The sequence below is a fragment of the Hylobates moloch genome, unplaced genomic scaffold (assembly GCF_009828535.3).
Source record: "Hylobates moloch isolate HMO894 unplaced genomic scaffold, HMol_V3 SCAFFOLD_18, whole genome shotgun sequence".
In the NCBI taxonomy this organism is placed as follows: domain Eukaryota; kingdom Metazoa; phylum Chordata; class Mammalia; order Primates; family Hylobatidae; genus Hylobates; species Hylobates moloch.
In genome coordinates this window covers 7,627,218-7,644,476 of record NW_026652293.1, presented here as the reverse complement: position 1 = coordinate 7,644,476, position 17,259 = coordinate 7,627,218, and the positions used below count along the sequence as shown (strand labels likewise).

General features: G+C 43.9%; 1 protein-coding gene across 10 annotated transcripts in view; it reads left to right on the top strand.

Moving 5' to 3' along the window:
• Nucleotides 1-17,259, top strand: part of SRGAP2 (SLIT-ROBO Rho GTPase activating protein 2) — a 257,767-nt gene that overhangs the window by 763 nt on the left and 239,745 nt on the right. For 7 of the 10 annotated variants that reach the window (XM_032136804.3, XM_032136803.2, XM_032753822.2 and 4 more), the window contains exon 2: nucleotides 1,146-1,754. In XM_032136804.3, the coding sequence (XP_031992695.1) occupies nucleotides 1,688-1,754 (67 nt within the window). In that variant the 5' untranslated portion in view covers nucleotides 1,146-1,687. Of the gene's footprint in view, nucleotides 1-115; nucleotides 401-1,145; nucleotides 1,755-17,259 lie in introns of those variants that run through there. The other 3 variants (XM_058430477.1, XM_058430478.1, XM_058430479.1) reach the window with 2 other exon arrangements.

Here is a 17,259-nt window from a genome sequence, read left to right as displayed (position 1 = left end):
CCTTCCGAGCGTGTGCAACTCCAGTTGTCCCCGGGCTCCCTTCCAGCCTCAGGACCCCATCTCACACCCGCTTCTCGCTTCCCGCTTCCCGCCCGCCTGAACCCCGCCGCCTCTGCTGCCTGTCTTGCTCCCTCAGCGTGGCCCCTTCCTCCAGCCGAGGGAAGTGGGAGAGCTAGCGGGAGCTTCCTCCTCCCGGCGCTCGGAGGAAAAGGAACGACCAAGTAGGAAGGGTCGCCGCTGCGGCACGCGGGGGAGCTAGACGCCGGGATCCGCGCTCCCGCTTGCGTCCCTCCAGCCCCCCTGGGCCTCGTCCGGGGCAGGATCTTCTCGGGCACCGCCTGGTGCGAGGAGTCAGGACTGCGACCTCACCGACCTCCTCCCATCCCCAGCCTGGGATTGGGTGCGATATCTGGGATCTCTGGGCTTGGGTGGCAAAAAAATATTGGGGGTGGCATTTATAGTCACTATCGTCCCTAGCTTGGGGGAGGCGACGGCTGCCTTCCACTCGCCGCCCCCCGGTTTTCCCGGCTCCGACCCTATCCTCTAACCCGTTTCCTGCTTCCGCTGACCACATTGTTTTCCTGGATGTGTCCCGTGCCGAGCAGGCTTTTTCCTGCAGATTTGCCCCCCCCCCCCACCAACATTTTGCTGCCAAGAGAAGCTAGTAACCAAACACAAAACAACTGGGAGGAGGGGCGGGAGGGGAAGAAAAGTTGTGCCCGGGTGGTTTGTCCCTCCCCGGCTTAGATCCCCTTTGATGTGTAGGGAGGTGCCCCGGCCGGGGGTCTGGGGCCACGTCGGGGGCTGGGTCGGGAGGGCTCCCTCGGGCTGGCCGCTGCCCAGCGCTGGCGGGGCTCAGGAGGCCGCCGAGGTGCCGCAGTCCCCGCCCGGTGCCCCGCGTTCCTGCAGTCCCAGCCCGGAGCCCGCGCAGGCGGCTGCTCCAAAGTGTTTTCTTTCAGCCTTAAAATCCGGAGGGAGCTTCCTTCCTCCCCACCTCGCAGCACCGGCTCTGCGGGCCGGGAGGCGTTAAGCGGACAGGAATGGGCCCAGAGCGGGCTCGGAACGACGTCCCCTACCCCACCCCCGCCGCGATTAGGATCTGCGCTCTGGCTGATCGCCCCCTCCCCCTTTTCCTGCATTTACAGGCAAGTGAACCAGAGCAAACGACTTCCGATCCAGTCTGCGCTGCTGCGGCTCCCATTTGGGATTTGATTTGCAGCATCTTTGAGTCTCTTCGACAAAAAACCGCGAAGCACGCCGAGCCCTCCCCCGGCACCCCGAAAAGCACCCACTCCCTCCCGGGGACACAGCTGGGCGCGTCCACACCCCCGCAGCCCCACACCATGTTGTGCGGAAGGACTTCCACTCCCCGCCTGTGTCGTTGATGTCAGACCCCAGGCCAGCCTCCGGGCGCTGCAGTTCTCCCGGCTAATGCTGAGGCTGCGGCTCCGGCTCTAGCACAGGCACCAGCCGCCGCCGCACCTGGCCCCAGCGCCCACCGTCTGCATGTGCCCGCCGTAGCCGTCGGCCCAGCCCGCAGCCCGCGCTCCACGGAGCGCTGGAGACCACCGTGGGGGGTCCCTTCTGCCCTCGAGAGAAGCGGTCTTGGAGGTATTGATTTAGGTGGTTGGATTTTTTCCGTGGATCTATCAATTCACAATTCGAATTTGGAAGAAAGAAGGAAAACATGACGTCTCCAGCCAAATTCAAAAAGGATAAGGAGATCATAGCAGAGTACGATACTCAGGTCAAAGGTAAGGGCTTTGAAAAACAGCACACTGCAAATGCTCTGTGGACTGGTGAGGCGTGTATTTCCACCGTGATTTGCAGGTTGTTCATTTCTTTGGGTGGAGCAGATGGGGGCAGGCTGACCCCAGAGGTGGTTTCATAGATAGGTCTGAACCTCCAAAGGATGGGCAGTGCCAGGGGTCCACTGACACTGGAAAGGAATTTTTGCAGTGGACTGTAGGAGTATCTTTGTGTGGCTGACCATGATTTTGGCAGCCCTTTCCCCCAAGCCAGACAGGGTGGGGGGAGGGGCAGGAGGCTCTTAGAGAAAGGTACAGTTTGCCTCTGGTTCTCTGGGTCAGGTTTCCTTGAAAGACAACTGAAATCTGACAGGTGTTTGGACATTTGTTTCAGAGATTGAAGAGGAGTCCAGACAGAAAGGCAACCTTGAGAAGGTGTACCATTTGGAGAGCCTTGGGAGAGGCGGGGTTTTTCGGATGCACTATATTAAAACATGAGATTTGCTATGGCATGGGCACCAAAAGTCCATTGCCACCTTGGGTGTACCTTGTACCTGCCTGGTCTCTGGTCGGCCTGCATACAATCAGAGATCAGAGAATAAGGCCACCCACGCCCGGTCTCCGCCCTCACCGAAATCTGAATAGAGTTGGGAGGATGTTAGGGTAGCCGGTTGGTGCTGATTCTGGAAAATGGGAAGACATAATTGTTTAACCCTTCTGTGCTGTGGCCCTCTGCTCCGGAAGACATGCTTTTAAAGCCCCATTTCCCTCTCCTGAAAAATGTGAAGGGTAAAGCAAAATGTGGACTAGGAGAAACCAAGTGACCTGTCTTCTCATCTAGTCGACTGTCTGACTTGACTCATGAATAAGAGCCCTTACTCAGATAGCGTTTTTTAAACCAGCAATTCCCATAGGAAGGGTTCCTGCCTGTTAAAGAGCTGCAGCATGTGTTTGTGCAAGGCACTGTCCCTTCCTGGTCAGTCACTGGAAAAAGCCATGTGGCTCCAGCCCATTGAGACCTTAGCTGGGGAGTGGAAGAGGTGGGTGGCCTTGAATGTTACACCACATGGTTGGAGCTCTGGGTTTTCCTTTGTTTCAGAGTACAGAGGGAGGGGCCCCTCCTTTCCCTGCACCAGTGCAAGGAGACCTTTTCCTATCAGAGAGGACTTGGGAAGGGCCATGTCTCCCCTCTAATGATTGCTGGGGGGTGGGGGTAGGCGTACAGTGTGAAATGGGCAGCTCCCTTATCTCTTGGAAGGTTGGAAGGTAGTCTGAAGTCCTCATTGTACCTACAGGATCTTTTTTATGTCATTAGTTTGGTCAGTGCTGGAGGTGCCCTAAGGGGCCTTCTATCCACTTGGCTGCAAATATTGGTAGGTTTATTACAGAGATGGGGGAGTTGACTGATTGATAGCTTCAGTTGAATTGGGATTGAGAGAGGTGTGGTTGTGAGTTATAATTGAGGTCTTGGCCTCTTGTCACTGTTCATAATCCAGGCCTGTTTTTGTAAACAATAGGCCACTGGCCTCTGTGTCCTGTCCAGATGCATTGCATTTGCTCTTGGAATCCCCCCTGCAGTTTTAACCAGATATGTCTTTTTTTTTTTTTTTTTAACACATCCTATTCTTAAACTGTTGCCATCGGAGTGTTAATAACTTTGATCTTCCCAGATTTCTCTCCAGAAGCACACTATTTGACTAAGGTGCAAAGTGATTTTAAATGTTTATTTTTTGGAAGGTTCAAGGCTGATAGGTGTTAATAGAACCATATCTGCCAATTTCTTATTGGCAAAGGATTTCTCAAGAGTGTCTCAAAATTAAACACTTTGGATATTTACAAACATTGCTCATTGAGATGATGTAATGCAGTCGGCTATTTGGGTTTTCTCTTCAACCTTGCCACAAGCAGACTATTTTGCTTTGCTCTGATATTTTCCCATTGATACTATTCAGGATCATAGAATTTTATAGGTGGCTGCACATGATGTCTTACGCAGATAAGGTGCCTGATGAATGCTTATGGAACTGATTTGAATAGTTTAGTCCTTCATTTTACAGCTGAGGAGAATACAGAGAACTGAAGAGGCTTGTCCAAGGTCACACAGCTAGATGGTGGCAGATCTGAAACTAGAAGCAGATTTACCAACTCTCAATTCTCTATTCTGTATCTTTACTATGAAACATCATCTGACCAGGGTGGGAAAAAATAAAAAATTCTTAAGGAGCCCAAATCTGTCAATGAATAATAGTAGTAATAATTATAATGATAATAGTAGATTACATTTTGGTTGCTCATTATGTTCCAGTCTGTCCCAAGTGCTTTAAATGAATGGTCTGGTTTAATCCTCACCTCAACCCAGCAAATGGGTATTATTGTCACCTTCCATTCACCATATAAGGAAACTGAGGCTTAGAGAGGATGAGAAGCCCTTCCAAGGTCACACAGCCAAACCATGGCAGCTTGACTTCATTCCTTTATTCATTAACTATTTATTGAGTGCTTGCTGTGTGTTCTGGGGATTGGCCATACAGCTGTGAAGAAGAAAAAGTCTCCACCCTCATGGAGCTTATATTCTGGAAGCTGGGCTCTCTATGGAACAGCACAGAACTTGGAGACAAAGGGCCTGCGATCTGGTTTGGCTCTGCCCTCCACTAGCTAGAAGCCCTGGGTCAGAATTATTATGAGTGTCAGCTTTTTATGTGTTATATGGGACTCATGGTGCTGCCAGACTTACTTCTCCTACAGATGGCAAGATAAAAAGAAAATTGCTGTAACAGCTATGCAGTTTGGTTTGGTGGTTAAGTGCAATTTTTAGAGTCAAAGCGATTCAGGTTTAAATCTTGGTTCTGCCACTAGCTAGCCTTTCACTTCGGGCAAGTTACATGACTTGTCTGAGCCTCAGTTTCCTTATTTGGAAAATAGGTAAAATAAAATAGATTTCCTAAGATAGTACTGAGTTGTTGATGAGATATATAAATTGTTTAGAACAGTATCTGGCACTTGTAAGTGCTCAATAATGGTATGGTCTACTTCTCTGTGAGCCTTTCTTTTGCTGAATTGGGCTGACTATTGAGGCTGCATTGCATATTCACTCCCAAAGTGCCAGCTATTAAATGATAGGAAATAAGTAAGGAATGAAACTTGAGTTCTAGCTTAAGTTCATTTAGTCGTAACAAAAGATCTTGGGTCAGTCACTTAAACCCTCTGGACATCAGTTTCTTTTTCTGTCAGTGAACAAGTAAACTAATTATTGGCCACTGTGGTTCTGCCTGTCTTTGACCAGAGTCCCAGGTCCTGTTTTTTCAATCAGAATTGTTTGAGTCAAATGGACTGTAAATGGGACCCTCATCTCATGGGACCCTTTCTGGGACCCTCTCTATCCCTTGATTTTTGCCTCCCTATAAACCACCTGCTTGCATGTGCCCTGAGGAACTCCTGAGGCTTCAGCCCCAACCCTACCCCAGAGTGGTTTTATGAGGGGTGTGCCTCCTTAGTCGGCCTGCCTTGTAGTGTCTTCTTAAAAACCATCATTGTTTCTGGTTTGTGGGTGCCCAGATTCCTTTGAAAGTTCATGCCTCTCAATGTCTGACTTGAAAGCAATAATATTCTTAGTCTTTTTACATAGCTCTTTCCAATTTACAATGTGCTTTCATATGTAGTTGTCCCTCAGTATCCTCAGGGGATTGGTTTAAGGACTGCCCCCACTTCCCCCAGGATACCAAAATCTGCAGATGCTCAAGTCCCTGATAAATAATGGTGTAGTATTTGCGTATAACCTATGTACACACATCCTTCTGTATACTTTAAATCATCTCTAGATTACTTATAATACCTAATACAGTGTAAATGCTATGTAAATAGTTGTTATACTGCTTTTAAAATTTGTATTATTTTAAATTGTTGTATTGCTATTTTTATTGTTTTTTTTTCCTGAATATTTTCCATTCCCATTTGGTTGAATCTGCGGATATGGAACCTGCAGGTATGGAGGGCTGATGTACATTAATCTCTGGAAATTCATTACAACCCTGGTCAGATTCATGGTCATAACCTGAAGCCTTTGGCCTCTCTAGCCTGTTAGCTTGTTGCTGGGATTGGAGCAGCGAAGGTGATAAGGTGCTAACCTGGTAATGGTTACCAGGGTTGTGAATCTGGGTGATATTTGGGTGAATACACATGACTGTATACAGTCCCAGCTATTGATCTTTCCTTATTTAAGGCCCGTTTCCTTTATCCTCTCTATACCTTGAGTTTTTACAGTCTCCCAGAAAGCTTGAGATTGACAGTTCATGTAAATATTCCAGAAGAAATAGTTTGAAGCAGAGTGGCACTGTATGCGGAGCAGTCACATTTTCTTTCTTGAGAACATTAGGGGTCTTGTCTTTTTTTTTTTTTTTTTTTAATGTCTTAAGAGAACAGTGTGTGTGCACCACAGAGCTGGAAGTGAAATTTTGTAATTTCCATCTGGAGCATTTTGATAGAAAAAGTGCAGGCCTTTGCCTGGAACAGTTTAACCCTTTCAAGACCCTTCAAGAGCAGGAGATGAAATTTAAAACTGGAGTCATATTGTGTATGTATATATACTTGGGAATGTTGATGGCTGGTGTATAAACAAGCTCTTTCCCTTGGGAGGTCTGAGCAATTTTTCATTCATGCCAACAAAGGTCTTCTCCAAAGCTTCTTTCCTCACAGCTCCCATTCCCCAAGGGAGCTTTAAATATAATCAGTTAATCAGTTTTAAATATAATCAGTTTGAAAAGCTGCAGTAAAACATTTAGTTGGAATCCTCAAGCAGATGCTATCATTTTCCTGCAAGATGATCGAGGGCTCCTGTCCCTTGCTCAGGGGAAAAAACAACAACAAAAAAAGCTACTCTGCAGCAGTAAGGTGAACTCCTGGAAGAAAATGAAACTCTTGGAAACATTCAAGTACCATACTCTACATCTTGCAATTGAAAGACCCTAGAGGAAGGTGGTGGGCAAGGAGTCAAGGGATGCAGTGTACTGTGCAAAGAAGCAGTAGTTGGAAACAGTGTTCATGAGGGGTCCTTAGCTTTTTCAATTTCAGGTGTTCTTGGGGAATGAGAACAGAAATTTCCTTTGAAGAAGCCTATCTGGTAATTATGGCCATATCCGTTATGTATCATGCAGGTTGAAAGCTTAGACAGGCTCTGATCATTTCTCTGCTATGAGGTGTCCAGAGATGGACCCGGCTGCAGTATGTAGGCGCCCTCACTATTAAAATCAGCAGGTGCCCAGACCCTGACTCTCATTATTCACTCCAGATAAACTGGGCTACCCAGTGGCACCTGTAGAGTTGTCCTTCCAGAAGTGAGAATGCTTCATGGGAATTGTGCTTACCTTATACCCTTGACCTCTGACATCTACGTTAGGAAAATATGTCATATTGCAGGGAAAAAGCAGTTGATATGTAGATTTCTGGTAGTAATAAAATTCAGATGAACAGTTTTAACCTGGTGTCAGCTCCAGAATTGACTTTTTGGGGAATCTGGGAAAGTCTTGGAAGTTGTTTGGTTTAAAAATAAGTAATAGCAGCACTTAAAAGCATTTTAAAAAATTACAAAATTAACACCCTTACTGATTTTACAATAATATGTAGGAACTCTCATATCTCCCTTACTCTCTGTAATTGTGGTAGAATACACAGGAGATTGACCATCTTAACCATTCTAGAGTACAGTTCAGTAGCATTAAGTGCATTCACATTGTTGTGCAGCCATCACTACCATCCATCTAAATGACTCTTTTCATCTTGCAAAACTGAAACTTTATACCCATTAAACAACAGCTCCCTATTCCCTCCTGCCCCTGTCTCTGGCAAGCACCATTGTACTTTGTCTCTATGTGATAACTCCAGATACTGCAGGTAAGTGGAATCATATTGTATTTATTTTTTGTTACTGGCTTATTTCGCTTCCTATAATCTCCTCAAAGTTCATCCATGTTGTAGCGTATGTCCAAATTTCTTTTTTAAGGTTGAATAATATGTAATTGTATGTATATACCCCATTTTGTTTACCCATTCGTTCACTGATGAACACTTGGGTTGTTTCTACCTTTTGCCTATTTTGAATAATGCTGTTGTGAACATAGGTGTAACATAGGTGTGTTCTTTTTTCTTTATTTTCAGATGGGGTCTCACTCTGTCACCCAGGCTGGATTGCAGTGGCTTGATCACGGCTCACTGCAGCCTTGACCTCCTGGGCTCAAGTGATCCTCCCACCTCAGCCTCCCAAGTAGCTGCGGCTATAGGCACATGCTACCATACCCAGCTAGTTTTAAAATTTTTTGTAGAGATGAAGTCTCCCTACATTGCCCAGGCTGGTTATTTTTTTCAAAAGGTACACTATACCAAAGTTTTACAAGCCTGTATATACATTTGTATATAATCACTTGTCCTGAGAAATTTTTTAAACTTAAGGTTTTAATATGTGTATTAGCTTGTATATTAGTATATTATTAATTATAAAGTTGTACACCTTTTAATAATTACATGAATTACTAAACTTTTACCATATTTTTAATAGCTTTATTGAGATTTAATTGACATTTAATAAATTGCACATATTTAAGGTATACAGTTTGATAGGCTTTGACATATATAATACCCATGAAACCAACACAATCAAGATAGTGAATCTAATCATTACCCCCAAAGTTTCTTTATTATAATGTATTAATAGACCAGTACTATTGGCCAGGCACAGTGGCTCATATCTGTAATCCCAGCACTTTGGGAGGCCAAGGTGGGAGGATTGCTTGAGCCCAGGAGTTCAAGACCAAGCTGGGAAACATAGTGGGATCCCATCTTTGCAAAAAAAAGGAAAAAAAAAAAAACTGGCTGGGCACGGTGGCTTACACCTGTAATCCCAGGATTTTGGGAGGCTAAGGTGGGCAGAGCACCTGAGGTCAGGAGTTCAAGACCAGCCTGGCCAATGTGGTGAAACTCCGTCTCTATTAAAAATAAAAAAATTAGCCGGGTGTGGTGGCAGGCACCTGTAATCCCAGCTACAGGGGAGGCTGAGGCACGAGAATCACTTGAACCCGGAAGGCAGAGGTTGCAATGAGCCGAGATCTCGCCATCGCACTGCAGCCTGGGCAACAAGAGCGAGACTCCATTTCAAAAAAAAAAAAAATTATCTGGGTGTGATGGCACATACCTGTAGTCCTAGGCTCTCTTAGGAGGATGAAGCAGGAGGATTGCTTGAATCCAGGAGTTCGAGATTGCAGGGAGCCATGATTGATTGCACCATTGCACTATAGCCTAGGTGATAGAGCTAAGAATTATGTTATAGAAGAGGCATTAGCTTCAAGATAACTAAGTGAAAGCCTGGTATTAACAAATTTTAAAAAGTAACAAATAAATAATGATCTAAGCTACCCAGATTAGTTTCTGGAAAATTTGTTTAACCAAGACAATATCCAAGGGAAGTCAGGCTAATAATTGTGTCTCAGCCATTACTCTGCTTTTAGGAGGGAAGGTACAGGATGGAGCAGAAAGAAAAGAAAAAAAATCATGGCCATGTTAGGAGTGGACAAATGACAGTGTCTGTTTTCATATAGAGCTGGCTTGGCTGGGCGTGGTGGCTTACACCTGTAATCCCAGCACTTTGGGAGGCCGAGGCGGACAGATCACCTGAGGTCAGGAGTTCGAGACCAGCCTGGCCAACGTGGTAAAACCTCATCTCTACAAAAATACAAAAATTAGCTGGGCATGGTGGTGGGTGCCTGTAATCCCAGCTACTCGGGAGGCTGAGGGAGGAGAATCTCTTGAACCCGGGAGGCGGAGGTTGCAGTGAGCCAAGATCGTGCCGCTGCACTCCAGCCTGGGTGACAGAGCAAGCCTCTGTCTCAAAAACAAAAAACAAACAAACGAAAAAATAGATCTGGCTTGAACTAGTCCTAGGGCCTCATGCCTTTTTAGAAGGGGTCACAAATGAGCCAGATGTCAAGGAGAAGGGCTAGGGGCTCCCACTGGAGATCTACTCAAAATGTTCTTAATATGGCTTCTTTCTTCTAGTGATTGACTCCCTATTGCCTGCTAAATACAGACCAACTTTCTAAGGTAGACATGAACTTCATTCTCAATCTGACTGCAACCTCTTGTTTCAACCACATTTCTTACTTTGCTTTAAGAGGACTGGAAGCCTAACTTGACTGCTTACCATTCTTTAAACACATAGACTACTAGCTAACATTTGCTGTTTGTTGGATGTTTACCACTTACTAAGCATTATGCTAAATACTTTATATAGATTATTCCATAATCCTTACTCCAATTTTAGGAAAAAGATGTTACTAGTATCCCATTTTACTGATGAAAAAAGTGAGGTGTAGGACATTCAGTTATTCCCCCAGGGTCTGCAGCTGGTGAATGATGGAATAGGAACCTTGGTTGTCGCCAGAGTCTAAGTTCTGCGTGTTGTTCATGGAATGCCCCTTTTTTGCTGCCCAGTCCCGTATCTTCACCTATTGAAATCTCACCCTTCTGCCGGGGGCAGTGGATCACCTGAGGTCGGGAGTTCAAGACCAGCCTAACCAACATGGTGAAACCCTGTCTCTACTTACAATATAAAATTAGCTGAGGGTGGTGGCACTTGCCTGTAATCCCAGCTACTTGGGAGGCTGAGGCAGGAGAATGGCTGGAACCCAGGAGTTGGAGGTTGCTGTGAGCCAAGATCGCGCCATTGCACTCCAGCGTGGGCAACAAGAGTGAAACTCTATCTCAAAAATAGATAAATAAATAAAAGAAAGAAAGAAATCTCACCTATTTTTTAAGGTAAAACGTTGGGTAAAGCCCAACGTTTCTGGGATTCCTTCCTTAATTGCTCTGACCAGAAATAACCCTTCTCTCTGTTTCACCCACACAGTGCTTCTCTTAATAGATCTCATATGGCATTGATCTCATACTGCCTTATGTTTGGAATATTTGTATTTCATTCTTTTTTCTTCTACCAGACTTCTGAATGTAGGAATGTTTTGAAGTTGTGTGTAGTGCAATGCAAAGAATACAGGCTCTGGAACCAGCCCTCAGTTGGAGTCTTGTCAACATCACCTCCTTGCTGTGTGACCTTGCTGAAGTCACTCAACTTCTCTTCCAAGCCTCCTTTTCTGTGACATGAAGATAATGAGACCTGCCTTGCTATTAATTGCAGTTGTGTTAAGAGTACTGACTCAGTGTATGGCAAATATTAAATGCTAAATAAATAGCTTATTATAAGGTCCCTTCAGGTAGGAAATGTGTCTGGAAGACTGTTGTAGCTCAAATGGTGGCTCTCAGTAAACACTTATTGTCTGTAGTACTGAATGAATAAATGGATGATCTAACTACTACAAATAATCTTTTAGAAATAGTTTAATTGTATCTTGACACTGTATCTTGCACAATGTCACCAGAGTGATTTTTAAAAACTCATTTTTTTTGCTAACATCATAGCATAAAAGACTTAATATTAATCACTTCCCACTTACCCTGCTTACATTTTATACTGCCTTACAGCTGAACTGCCTCTAGTTTCCTTTCTTTATCATGTTGTGTCATGGTTTGTGCTTTATCCATGCAGTGCCCTCTCTTTGGAATGGGTCCTCTTCCTTGAACCTGTAAAACTTATTCATCCTTTAAAGCAGCTCAGATGCCACCCTTCCAGGAAGCCTTCCCTGCTCCCCTGTGCAGGATCCCAAGCAGGATTCCTCAGCATCTCCCCTTGCCTTCTGCACAGAGTTCATCAGTACGCTCTCAGCATCTCCTTTGCAGTGTCTTTGTACACTCTTGGATTATTGCACTCGTCATATTACATTGCAGTCTCTTCATTTACATCTCTTTGTTTACAACTCACTGAGCACCTTCAGGAAAGAACGGTCTTATTCATTTCTGCATGTCCAGCTCCTGACACATAGTAAGCACTACAATGTTTATAAGTTGAATTGAACTTCTGAGTTGAGTTTGGATGTGATAGTGCCATGATGGCGTGCTTCTGCATTTCTCCCCCACTCCAGTAAGAAACCCATGCCCTATGTTAATATTATTTGAAATTTGATATAGATTAAACATTGTGAATATATTTGCATTATACAAGGACAAGTACAAACTACATAGCCTTATGGATCCTCCCCCATGGGGGTGTGTTTCTCCTTAAATTTATTGCTGGCACGACCCTCTTTAGAATCACTGCCCTCTTTAGAGTGACTGACCTAGAGCTATACTTGAGTTGACCAAATTTCTTCAGTCACATCTCTTACCTTGGAAACCAAGAAAAATGTTAACACTGAAATTCCCGAGAGTTTAAAACAAACATAAGGCTTTCTGTAATTGAAGCAAAAACACGTTCTACATTTGTCCAGGATTTATTCACCATTTTAATCAGGCACTAAAAGTCTAAGTTTGAGAAAGTTTGTCTGTCTTGACCTGGAGTTAAAACTGGGTTGACCTGAAAAAGGAACTGTTTTGTTACTTTTTCAAAGCACGGTGTGGAGAGAGCTACTGCCTGGTTAGAAGCAGCTGTGAGATCTTTGGTAAATGGTGAAGGAGAGGTCCTAAGGAACAAGCAGGAAAATGGTCCCTTATGGTTTTTCAAGTCATTTGGTATGAAATAGCCTTGACCTTATTTATACGTTGTGAATGAATGGTTCTGAACTTGAAATATGTATTCGTGAGGAAGGAAAAACAGTTGGGACATGTTCCTCCATTTTGGTGTATATTTTAGGATATCATCCTTTAGGGAAAAGGCATATTCTCTTTGTTTTTTTGTTTTTGTTTTTGTTTGTTTGTTTGTTTTTTCTTAACCATATCTTCTAAATGCATTAATCAGTGGAGAGGTGACCCAGAAATCACTGTGAAAGTTGGGACCTTATCTTTGCTGTTTGAGCCTAGGTCTTGCGTTTAGAATCATGGCATGGTGGGCAGGATCTGAATACTCTCCCTGGAGAAGATGACCCTGGCAGCCGTGGGTGGCTGGGTGGCCAGGGCTCCACAGGAGGACAAAGCACAGAAAACAAAGGGACTCAAGAGCATGAGCTGGCCATGACAAGCCATGCCATAAGCTTTAAGAAATATGTCTTGTTTCTGAAGAGTTGGCTGTTGCCAACTCTTCTGCAAACATCGAAATCCCTTGGAAACCTGCTTCCTTTTCCTATTAGATTTTGTGTGTGCATGTGTTTATTACTTTGGTGGGCAGTGGAGATACTGCACCAGAGCTTGTCAGATGACTAAGCTGCTCTTTGGGAAGACATCTTGACTGAGGTACCTATTCTGGAGCAACATTTCTTTTGGGCCAATACAGTACTTTGTTACACATTGAGCTACAGGATTCTACACAGGCAGAATGATGCTAACGGAAAGAGTGCTGGATTGGGAGGCAGAGAGCTTGGGTTCTAGTTTAGCTTTGTCATTGACTACTGTGATTTTGGAGATAACTCACCTAAGGTCTCAAAATCCCTAGTTTCCCTATAAAATCCCTATAAGATGGGAACAACAATTCTTGGCCCTTACAATAATGATGATGATGATGGCTAGCGTTTATCAAGTGCCTCTTATGTCTTAGCTCTGTTTTAGGTGCTTTACATATATGAACTCATGAATTTCTCAACAGCCCTGTGAGGTAGCTGCTATTATTATCCCCATTTTACAGATGACGCACAATGAGGTTAAATAACTTGCTCTGAAGCACATGGCTAGTAAGTGATGAGGACAGATTATGAACCCAAGCTGACTTAACACTGGTGTGAAGCTGAAATGAAAGAATTCAGTTGAAACTATGAGATGCTATACATACTCAGTTGATTGTCCTCCTTTCCTAGTAACTTGGTACAATAAAGAATGAATGGAGTGTTTTAAATGTCTTTCTGTTACATACCTACTGTGTACCTCCCTACGCCTTGGTATTCTCATCTAAGATACTAGGGGTTAAACATTAGAAACTTTATAAAGTCCTTCCAGCTTTCAGGGTTCATGATTTTTGCTTATTAATATGTTGAAGATCGGCCGAGGTGGGTGGCTCAAGCCTGTAATCCCAGCACTTTGGGAGGCCGAGGTGGGCGGATCACCTAAGGTCAGGAGTTCAAGACCAGCCTGGCCAACATGATGAAACCCCATCTCTACTAAAAATACAAAAATTAGCTGGGCATGGTGGTGGGTGCCTGTAATTAATCTCAGCTACTTGGGAGCCTGAGGCAGGAGAATCGCTTGAACCTGGGACGCGGGGGTTGCAGTGAGCCCAGATCGCACCATTGCACTCCAGCCTAGGTGACAGAGCAAGACTCCGTCTCGAAAACAAACAAACAACAAAAAAGATGTTGAAGATGATGATTTGTCCCTTTTAAATAGACACACTTTGAAGTACAAAAACCATTATATTCTCTGAATGACATTCCACCCCCAGAACTTGCCATGCCTGCATGGCTGCTGCACACTTACGGAGGGTAGGCCCCAGGTTGTAGGTAGTACCAGAGTGGCAGCTGGCCTGGAAAGCAGTTGAAGTGATACTTGTTGAAGTATTACGATCTAATAGGAAGATGTGCCTCACAGCTGGAGAAAAATCGAGGGGAGAGAGAGTTACTTGGTGGGCCTGCAGGTGAACTTGTGACTGGATTACTTTAATCAGGATGCTTTAATCAGGATGACTATTAAACTTTGGACTTCTAGTAAGCTCAGAGACTTCTAGAGTTAGAAAATTCCCTGCTGTAACTGGTTTGTATGGTTTTCCCCATCCATGTTGGTGGGCCAGAAATGGAATTTGTGTAACTCTTAGTATTATAGATATTTATGTTGTTGTGTGCAGTACTTAAATTTAAAAGAAAAAGGAAGTTGATTGATTGTCCTTAATGAAAATTAAAGAAATAAGGAAGTGGGAGGCTCTTAATCTCTGACATCTGGTCTGGGACAAACCTGGGGGAGGCAGTGTGGTTATGGAACTGGTATAGGGTTGATCTAGACATCTGGATTGTTCGGGAAGTGACTTCAGGCCGTTTTAGGATGTGGAGTGGCCTCTTGCCTCTTACATTGCTCTTTATATATTAGGCCTTTTGTCAACTAAGGATTTCTTTGAGGATTGTGATGAAGCATGCTGTAATGCGGAATTGAAATGTTTTCATGTTTATGTTTGTTTTCCTTTCACCTAATGAATAGGCTAGTAACAGTCTGTTGTTTTAAATGAGTACTATTAATAATAATGACAGCTCATATTTTTATCATTACAGCATTTAAAAAATATCGTTCATAGGGAGGAAGAAATGTAGGGTAATGGAGGACCAGCTATGTAATGTTGAAGGTGTCATTCCACCTTTGGGATTCTCAGCTTCTCAGCTGGAAAGTGGAAAGATGGATTACTAGTTCCTTGCTTCATGATTTTTAGGACGTATAAACAAAAAATGGTTATTGTTGGGTGAGTTGTCACATAGAGTCTAGATGTTGATTATTGTCCTGAGGGAAGGATAGAAACCAGAGAATAGATAGCACAGGTTCTTCCTACTCCCCTCTCCTACTTCTGGTTTAAGGTTTCATCTTTTTTTTTTCTTTGTTTTCTTCTTAAAGATTTCATCTTTAAACGACATTAATTAGGCTTTGTGTTTTTAGCCATTTTTAGAGTCCGTTGTGCTGTATCTCTTGATCTCTCTTATTTATTCAGTGATTTGTGGTTATGTATCTCCGTTCTTTGCTGTCAGCAATTTTAAATCAAACATTGAAGCATTTTGGGTGGATGACGTGTTATTTTGATTAATGAGGTTCTTGATCTGGATATTTTAAGGCTAGTAACAACACAATGTGGAAACACCTAATTCTTAAAACTACAATAGTGTTCTCACTGTCAAAGCTGAAACCGATTTGTGCCAGTTACTTCTTTCTAAGGGTGAATGTGTGTGTGTATGAGCTTTCTTTTGCTGTTTTGGAGCAGGACTGCCAGTCCAGAAAGGCCAGCTCTTCTGGATTCAGTAGCAAAAGAGTTAATCATTAAGCAGAAACAGAAACCTCCCAAGTTTCTAACCTTCTCTTGCATTAAATCTCCATACTCTTATTAGAAGAAAAGGCATATGCACACTTACGCATGCCTGTGCGCATACACACACACAAACACTGTACACACAAATACTCTAACAAAACTTAATGTAAAGTGATCTCATGTTTATGAGAGCTGGAATTACTTGGGAGAGATACTTGTGTTCTGCAGGCTTAGTGGGCATGATGTGAAAGCAAGGCTGTGTGGCCTGTGGAGATTGAAGATAAGGGCGTGATATGTAATTGAGTAAGAATTTGAAAAATTATCCGATAACGTTAGGAGCAGCAAAGCAACTGCTTGTACTTTTTTATGCTTGAAACTATTTGGAGTAGGAGTGAGGAGTTAGCATTGTTTTCAGGGCATGGGAACCCCCTCCTCACCTCACTAGCCAAATATGTTTGCCTAGGCCGAGAGTGTCAGGTCTCTGAGAGATCTTGACAGAGTATTTAAATACATTCTGACCTTGGACAATTCTTCAGTCTTAATCATTTCAGGAAAAGGGCTGTCAGCTAACCTTTAAAATCCTTTCCAGAATAGTATACTACAGCCCACCTTCCCATCTTGTTCCAGTGACCCAATCTATAAATGATCAGTTCCTTCATTTGCAGAACTTGAAATAGTTTAAAGAAGAGGCTTGATGAATTGAACTCATGTTTTTGCTGCTGTGGCCACACCTTCTGTACAGACCTTTGCTTCATTTGGGTTCTCAGCAACTTGGGAAGGAGGAAGCTATTGATGAAACTTTCAAGGCGTTGGCTTATAGCTACTGGAGTGTTCTTCTTTCCCGTCCCCTCCCCTCCTCGCTTCCTGCAGTGTTGGGATACTTTGTATTGAACAAGAAGATCATGAGCTAATTTCAACCTGGCAGCCATTTATTTAGCACCTACTGTATGTTTTTTTTTTTTTTTTTTTTGAGGTGGAGTCTTGCTCTGTCACTCAGGCTGGAGTGCAGTGATGTGATCTTGGCTCACTGCAACCTCCGACTCCCAGGTTCAAGCGATTCTCTGCCTCAGCCTCCTGAGTAGCTGGGATTACTGGCATGTGCCACCATGCCCGGCTAATTTTTTAATTTTTAGTAGAGACAGGGTTTCACCATGTTGTTCAGGCTGGTCTCGAACTCCTGACCTCATGATCCGTCTGCCTCAGCCTCCCAAAGTGCTGGGATTATAGGTGTGAGCCACTGCGCCTGGCCTGTATGTTTTATACTATGCTAAGCTGCGGGCATAGAGAGATACAGAGAAAAGTTTCTGCCTTCAAGGAGCTGCAGTCTATTAGAAATGTCTTAGTCCGTTTTCTGTTGATTATAACACAATCCTGAAACTGGGTAATTTGCAAAGAAACAGTTTTTTTTTGTTTTTTTTTTCTGGTTCTGGAGGCTGGGAAGTCCAAGATTGAGGGCCGAATCTGGTGAGGGCCTTCTTGCTGATGGGAACTCTCCACAGACTCCCAAGGTGGCATAGGATATCACATAGAGAGGGAGCTGAGTGTGTAAACTTGCCA